Below are 8,100 nucleotides of genomic sequence, written 5' to 3' on the forward strand. Positions count from 1 at the left end.
GAGCACCTCGAGTATCATATCGAGCCGCCTAAGTAATGAAATATTCAGTTCGTGAAGTTCACAAGCTTGACTGAGCTTTGTTAGATTTATACTTTTATCTTTTTTATTCTACTCATATTTTCATAACGGAGCCTAATCGAGTTGAACTTAATAGTGTTTTCATTAAAAAAAATTATGTAATTTTATTTTAATAACTAATCAAGTCGAATGAAACTCGAAAGTCGAAACTCGAAACTGTCAGTATTTTTATCAAACTTACTCAATCGAGCTAGAATAGAGTTTTCTTTTCTATTCGAATCGGATTTCAAACTCGACATACCAGATTCAACTCGACTCGTTTAGATAGATACTTAGGCTGGAGGTATTCCATCACTAAATAATAGTCACATAAAGTTGATGGGTAATAATTCATATAATTTAAAAGTCCTGATTATGTTATTGAATATTTATCCAAAAGTATGCCCCTCAAAACAAACCGTCCATTTAGTGGAAATCAGCATCACCCAATAATCCATCACCTTTTCTAATAACCAAATAACCTGGGAATCTCCCCCCATAGATATCCCTAAAACCTGCCTAACTTTTCTTTATGCTTCTGCTAGTGGTTCACCTTTGACAATGGTTCAAAGAAAGGTTCCAAACAAGCTTGGTATCAAAACTCATCTTCTTAAATCCGATACCCACTTGGAATACCTCCGACCATCGTCTCCAAAATCCCATGACCTCAAAAAGATCATGAAGAAACCCAGACCCGTCGACTCCCGCCCCTCCCCGCCACCACCGCCGCCGCCTCTCAGGAAGAAAAGACCACATGACGCCGGAGCAAGAGCAAGTCCGCAGAAGCAATCGCCCAACTACATGAAGTCCACCACCAGTTTCGATGCTAGGAAAGATGTACGGAAGATGACTCCGACTCTAAAAGGTGATTCAGAAAAGGGGAAGCCATCGAGTTTGAAGGTGGTGAGGAAGTTGACGAAAACTCCGAGTTTTAAACCGTTGAGGCCTTTGAAGTGTTCGCCGGTGATGTTAAGTGCTCGGAGGACGACGTGTTCGTCGACTTTGAAAGACGCGAAGTTTCCGAGTTACCTTGAACTCAGTCATGGAGGGACTGAGTTGGAAGGGACGTCGGCTATGAAGGTATGTCCGTATAATTACTGTTCGCTCAACGGCCACCACCACGCTCCGGTGCCGCCGTTGAGGTGTTTTTTGTCGGCGAGGAGACGTGCTTTGAAGAATCAGAAGAGTTTTAAGCTTGGGTGTTTATCTCCACGTCAGACAAAGCCTGGTGTGAAGAAAAACGATGAAGTTGTTACAGAGCAGGTGATCTTCGCAGATGAAGGTCCAGAAGCAGATATGGAAATGGAAGTCACACCTGTCACTCCGGTGATGGAAGAAAAAGAAGAAGAAGAAAACAGAGATTTCTTTGTTGAAATTTACAGCAAAGAAAGGGAGGATAATTTGGAGTGTTCCGCCATGGATTGGGAGGAGGGGTACTGTTCTTCTTCTTCTTCATGTGTCGATGACGGAATAACTATGAAGTCTCCGGAGATCGAAGATGATGATAGTCGTGAAGAGAAAATTCAGAAGACTGGTTTTGAGAGCTTGTACGATGGTCTTCAGGAGTTGTACGATGAAGAAAGCGTGAGCTCTGGAGCGTGGTCTGATTCGGAGGGTGATTATGATTATGAGTCAGACAGTTTGTATCAGCAAATGAAGATCAATCACCAAAATGAAATGGAAGACGATGAAAATATAGGATTCGAAGCAAAAATGGATGAAGTTATACCTACCGGAGATCTTGAAGAGAATTCTAGAGAGTCGGAAACTCTTCCTGATTTTGGCGGGAACTCACCGGAGAGAACCGAATCAACCGACAAGCATCACACCACGATAATCTACAACATCATACAGTATAACATATCGATTTTCATCAATGGAGAAAAAACAGAGCATACGAAAACAGATAAACTTGTCAGTGTGCAAGTACCTGAAACTCCCGGCGAAGAGAATCAAAAGGTTTCCGATGAACTTCCGGCTGATGCTAAGGACAACAAATCCACCGAACAATTGGATACCAGTAGCTTAACCGACACGCAGGAGGATCTCGAGAGAGAACATGATGAAATTCCGGCATGCAGTAGGTCAAACTCCATGGATTTTGAATCCGATAAACATTCAGAAATCGAGGAAGAACCTGAAAAACCTGCAACTTCCGGCGAGGAGGTGTTGGATTCCATCGATGAAGAACCTACAAGCAAATCAGATGAGAAACCTGCAATTTCCGGCGAGGAGCTACCGGATTCCTCCATGAATCTCAACGAATCAACGCGACGCAAAAAAACCGACAAAGAGATTGAGGATTCAGGGGAATACAACCTACGGGGACCAAATTTCCTACCGGAAGTAGCAGATCCAGATGCAGAAACGGTGGATTTGAAGCACCAGACGATGGACGAACGGAAAAACGCAGAGGAATGGATGGTTGATTTCGCGTTACAACAAGCAGTCACCACACTCGCACCAGCTAGGAAGAAGAAAGTTGCATTGCTTGTTGAAGCTTTCGAGAAAGTAATCCCAACACCCAAATACGAATCGCATAACAGACATACTTCAAAGGCGTTCACAAATGCAAGACTCATGCAAGCTTGCAGCTGATATTATTGATTCCAAGGTATATAAGCACAAATTTCCATTAAAATCCAAGAACGATAAGGCAAATTGAAGGAATTAGGGCTTTTCTAACAAATAGCTTGATGCTTATGCAGGTGAAGAAGGTACATTGATTACAAGATAATGGATGGACTAGAAGCATATTGTGTGATCAAACAACTATGAGGATGGATTTTAATAAATCTAAAGTGGTTTGAGTTTGATTTCCTATAGCGAAGTGTTTAATTACTTATATGTATGTGTTGTTGTAGAGGTATTCTTGCCTCTAAACATTTATCAAGTTTGTGTAATGTTAATCTAGTGTGTGTTTTCTTTTTCTAAATTTATGTTAGAAATGTTAAAGCATATTATTCATCTGTAGCACAAAAGAAATCATAAACTGTTTTTAGAAAGGATCAATGATTTGATGTTGCAACCAAAATTGTTGGTGTCTTGGGTAATCATATATCACCAAAGACAACAACAAAAAAAAGAAAAAAGAAAAAAGGTGTAGTATATTATTCAAATATTCATTGGGTTTGTTTTCTGTGGGTACTAGGCTTATGTAACACAAAAAAAAGTTTTGTAAAGAAAAAAACAATATCTAAAACAAACAAGATTAAGTTAGAACCTAGTTTATATGAAATCGGTCATGTTGTTTGAAGCTGAACTGCCAATTTTGGGGTTGGTTGGGGCGTCGGTACGTTGGACCGGTTTGGGTGAAACTGGTTTTCAAACCTTCGAAAACATTGATTTTATATGGTAGAAAAATGACGTTTTATCTATCATTTCTTTAAATTGTTGTTAATATATGGTTTTGGAAATTTCTCAATAACAGTTTTGACCCCTTGTAAGATTCTGGTTGCTTGAGAAACATTTTTCTGAAAGTTAAAAGTATAAAAACGTCATTTCAAACCGTTAAACAATCCCAAATAGTCAAAAACACCATACGTCACATCATGACAAAGTGATGGATTTGCTTATTATGCTGTTTTTTATCAACCACAATTTTCATTATGACGACGAAATTTGCTTATTGTGCAGTGTGAGAGTTCCAATATCAATGTCGAATCCTTGTCAAGTTCTTAGACAACATAACATGCTGTTTTGTTTTTTTAAACGGCTAACACACACCCTCTAAATCCTATTTGTAAACTACACTATTTTGTTCATGACAGGACTTGATCAATCAACTTCTTGGGGGATGAACACCTCACCTTGATATCGTTAGGCCAAATACATTTGTTGCAACATAGCACGCTATTGATATTATGCTTTGTGTGGGTCTACTTATGGGTTGCTGAAATTATAACATTGTTCCATAAACGAAAAAGTTTTGGTTTTTTAAACAAATTATTTTATCTCACAAATTACAAGTAAGATTTTTCTCAACATGCGTTGCGGCAGTAGTAATGGATTTAAGTTGAAAAACTCTTTAAGTAGCAATATAAGGTTAAGATAACTTAAGTTCCTACCCACAAAAGTTAGGACCAAAGCCATGCATAGAAACGTAGGACTTAATTGCCAAAACACAAAAGTAACGAACTACAACCATATAAAAAAAATGCTTAAAAATAAGCAAGAAAAAAAATAAATAACAAAAATAAAAAATAACACTGCAACGTAGATAAAACCCGTGGATAGGAATATTAGAGTATATATAGTACATGGGAAAACATGAAAGTTCATAAAATAAAGGGGTGTAAGATTGCAACCACAATAATGTATTTAAAAAAAGAGAAACTCTTTTAAAGTGTAGGGAGTAAAAGTGATATTTTATAAAGTTGAGAGTGACAACTATAGTAAAATCAAACTACGGGGGTAAATACAAAAGTTTAGAAAATAAAAATGATATAAATGATAATTTAGAAGGTTTTTAAAAGTTAAAGGGGGTAAAAACATAATTTTGAAAAGCAAAAGGTATAAAGTGTCATTTTACAAAATAAAAGGATAAAAGTGAAAAAAATAAAAAGTGCATGGACTAAACGGTGAAAAGCAAAGTCAAACCACTGACTTTCCTTTTTAGTATATTCCTTTTTAGTATAGAGCGTATCATACCATCTATAAGGACCCAATGTGTATAAAACAAAGTATATTTGTATCATATATCAATCAAAAGAAATAATCTCAAACAAACTAACAAGATAATGAGATTAATCACAAGCTATTTGTTAACATGATTAGCTCATTGATTTAAAGGCTTTTGACCCGATGACGAAGCATCATTTATTTTATCCCTTAATTGCACCACAATTGTAGGGGATTCCACAATAAGAGACTCAAGTTTTTCAGAGTAACTATAAAGTACACCATCATCTTGAAACATTTTTTGTGCATCTGTTGTTGATAGATTATTCACAGATTCATATAATTCATGAAACTTGCTTCTTGTTTCCTTTGATTCTATCAACTTCTCTTTTAATTCATCAGAAAGGCAATCCAAAGCTCTACACAAATTAATGTTTCCTTTTGACTTAACGTAAAAAAAAAAAAAAAAAAAAAAAAAAAAAAAAAAAAAAAAAAAAAAAGTAAGAGAAGAAAGAGTACCCAGTAACGCCTCTAATGACACCCCAATTAAATCCATCGATTACAGATTCCTTGAAGCCGATATTAAAACCTACTTGTGCTGAAGCTTCTTTTCCAGCTAAAAGCCCATCACGATATCCAATCTAATAAATTAGAGTAAATTACACGAATGGTCCCTATGGTTTAGGGTAATTTGTACGTTTGGTCCCTATCTTATTTTTTTAACTCGGAAGGTCCCTATGATTTGTTTTTGTTACATGTTTAGTCCCTGTCTTACCTAAAAACACTATTTTGCCCATGATTTTTTAATTTATTTAAATAAACATACCCCCAACCTCACCCCTTCACCTTACCTTACATACCCCACCATTTTTCCGTATTTAATTAATAGTCTTTTTATTTAAGACAGGGACCAAACGCGTAACAAAAACAAACAGTAGGGACCAAGCACGTAACAAAAACAAACAATAGGGACATTGCGAGTTAAAAAAATAAGTTAGGGACCAAACGTGCAAATTACCCTAAACAATAGGGACCATTCGTGTAATTTACTCAATAAATTATTAAGATTTAGGTAAAAAAATAAAATTATATGTTATTATAATTTTTTTTTGTATGAATTGAGGATAGGATACCGCATGGAATTGGTTTTTTCTTTTTTGCCATTCCCTGTTTAGGTCAGATGATTGATCAAGTTTCTCATCTGAACCATTCCATGATGAGTCATCTTCACACCATTGTTGATCCTCAACTTCTGAAATAAATAGCAATAATGTAGTTTTATTTATTTGTAGAGTATATGGAATTGTGTAATGATCTTAAAATCAGCTACCCAATATACCCCTTGGTGCTTTCTACTTCATAAAAAAACTAAAATTCTTGTGGTTTTAGTCTATGGGGCATTTCATCGAACACCTTGTGTGCATTCATCTAAAAACTTTCATTTCTTTCTATTACAACAATATACTTTGAACTCTTATTTTTATGGCATTGTCTTCTAAATAATCTACACAGCTTTGTATTATACTTTCATTCTTTTCTTATTATGACATTATACTTTGAAAGATCTATACAGTTATAGCAGTCGAAATCACTCTCTATTTGGATGAAATCGTGTTAATTCTATAGATTTTTCAAAGTGCAATGTTCTAATAAAAATAATTTTAAAGTATAATGTTGTAATTTGGAATAACTGAAAGTAATATGCTATAATAAGAAAAAGGAAAGATTAAACAACTATTGGTGTTATTTGTTCTAATCATTTAACATTTCTATTTCTTATCTTTGTTCTGGTTAAGTTCAATTACTTTCTAATAAAAAAATTTAGTATAAGTCACAAAAAGGTAACATAGGATTCATACCTAGTGAATTGGATTGTTTTATATCAGAAAGTGATGTTTGATTCATATCTGCTTTTGGTTCCAAGATCTCTGAATAAAGCTCTTCAGCTATACTTCTTCTCTCCATCTATGTAAGCAATGTATGAGTGTTTCTTTCATTGATGATGAACTAAAAAATGATTGTTTATTTAATTGAAATTGTCAACATATCCCTTAAACAGAGAATCTACTGAACCAAAAGCATCTGAACTTGTTTACTTAATTACATAATTCTTCATTGTGCCAACAATCATCGTATATCAGTAAGTCTTCAAATCATTTCTAGGCACTAGGTTGAATGCTTATGACTAAATTCAGTTACAATTATCTTGTAAAAGAAACACTGTATCAACTAAAAAGTCGCTAACATGACCAAGGAAGCAGCACAAGTAACAAATATAAGGGGCAGATGAAGCTACTTCTGCAAATTCAACTTGATCTGGATTTGATTTTCCGAAAATAGGTTTGGGAAACGGAAAGGTAAGACCGATTCGTACAAGTAGCTTCATCCCCACACTGAAATCAAGTTTCTATTTCTTGAATATAACTCTAAGTCAAAATAACAAAATGACACTAAAATGTAAACTCTTCCAGATTCATGTTACTCGATTGGTCATGGGAGCAATCACAACATTGCAGCAAAATCAGAAAGACAGAGAAACAATTAGGAATATAGTGTTAATCAGAAAAATCAAAGCTAGGATTTCAGATTTTGTACCGGAGCAGGAGGAGGAAGTCGCCGATTGAAGCAGGAGCCAAGAGGTCGCCGCCGTCCGCTGTGTCTTCGTCGTCTGCAGGTGAGAGCGAGTACGAGAGTTGTGCGAGAGGAGTAGGCGTGTGTGTGAGAACGAGAGTCAGGGCGTCAGGCTAGGGGTGCGTTTTACTCTTTTTTCTTATCCGCAAATTCCCCCAAAGCTAAGCCAAACACCCCGACGGTGTCCGCGTACCCACATCATTTTTTATAATATAAGTATGGTTGTTACTGCACCCAAAAATTTGGTACTATATTTTTTTAATAATTTAATTAAATAAAACTTCTTTTCTAATAAAAAAAAAACATAATTTTCAATACTTCAAAATAAAAAAACATTACATTGGTTGACTAAAAATTAAAAAAAAAAAAAAAAAAAACCACACAACATTAAAAAAATCCTACAAACTTAAGAAACACACATCAAACGATTAAAATAACTTAAAAAAACACAAATAAAATAACTAAACCATATTACATAGAGTTGTTCTTCGAGAACTCGCATCTCGAGTCATCCGGTGGATCCAAATTAAATATCAAAAATAACTTGAAATTCTTCAGAAGATTCAGAAGATGACAATTTTTATTAATTAGTGAAGTAAATGGTTAAATTTATAGGAAAGAAAAAAAAATGTGAACAATTTTGAGCGTTCAAGAGTCAAATTTACCATTACCCTATCAAAAAACACAGTTTTGAGCGTTCAAGAGTCAAATTTACCATTACCCTATCAAAAAACACGGCCAAAAAGGAGTGAGGTATGACCTAACTGCATATGGGGTGGTGTTCCCCTGCCT

General features: G+C 35.2%; 2 protein-coding genes across 2 annotated transcripts; one reads left to right on the forward strand and one right to left on the reverse strand.

The window, feature by feature from the left end:
• Nucleotides 1-492: 492 nt before the first annotated feature.
• Nucleotides 493-2,992, forward strand: LOC145099548 (uncharacterized). Its single transcript, XM_079037110.1, has 2 exons — nucleotides 493-2,671; nucleotides 2,766-2,992. The coding sequence occupies exon 1, from the start codon at nucleotides 619-621 to the stop codon at nucleotides 2,653-2,655; it is 2,037 nt and encodes a 678-aa protein (XP_078893236.1). The 5' UTR covers nucleotides 493-618; the 3' UTR covers nucleotides 2,656-2,671; nucleotides 2,766-2,992.
• A 1,736-nt stretch (nucleotides 2,993-4,728) lies between these two features.
• LOC145099553 (uncharacterized) lies at nucleotides 4,729-7,483 on the reverse strand. Its single transcript, XM_079037114.1, has 5 exons — nucleotides 7,273-7,483; nucleotides 6,537-6,642; nucleotides 5,811-5,929; nucleotides 5,197-5,318; nucleotides 4,729-5,096 (listed from the first exon to the last, which is right to left on the reverse strand). The coding sequence occupies exons 2-5, from the start codon at nucleotides 6,640-6,642 to the stop codon at nucleotides 4,835-4,837; spliced, it is 609 nt and encodes a 202-aa protein (XP_078893240.1). The 5' UTR covers nucleotides 7,273-7,483; the 3' UTR covers nucleotides 4,729-4,834.
• Between the last annotated feature and the right edge of the window lie 617 nt (nucleotides 7,484-8,100).

This window comes from Lactuca serriola, chromosome 1, assembly GCF_051521515.1.
Source record: "Lactuca serriola cultivar US96UC23 chromosome 1, Lser_US96UC23_V15, whole genome shotgun sequence".
NCBI lineage: Eukaryota > Viridiplantae > Streptophyta > Magnoliopsida > Asterales > Asteraceae > Lactuca > Lactuca serriola.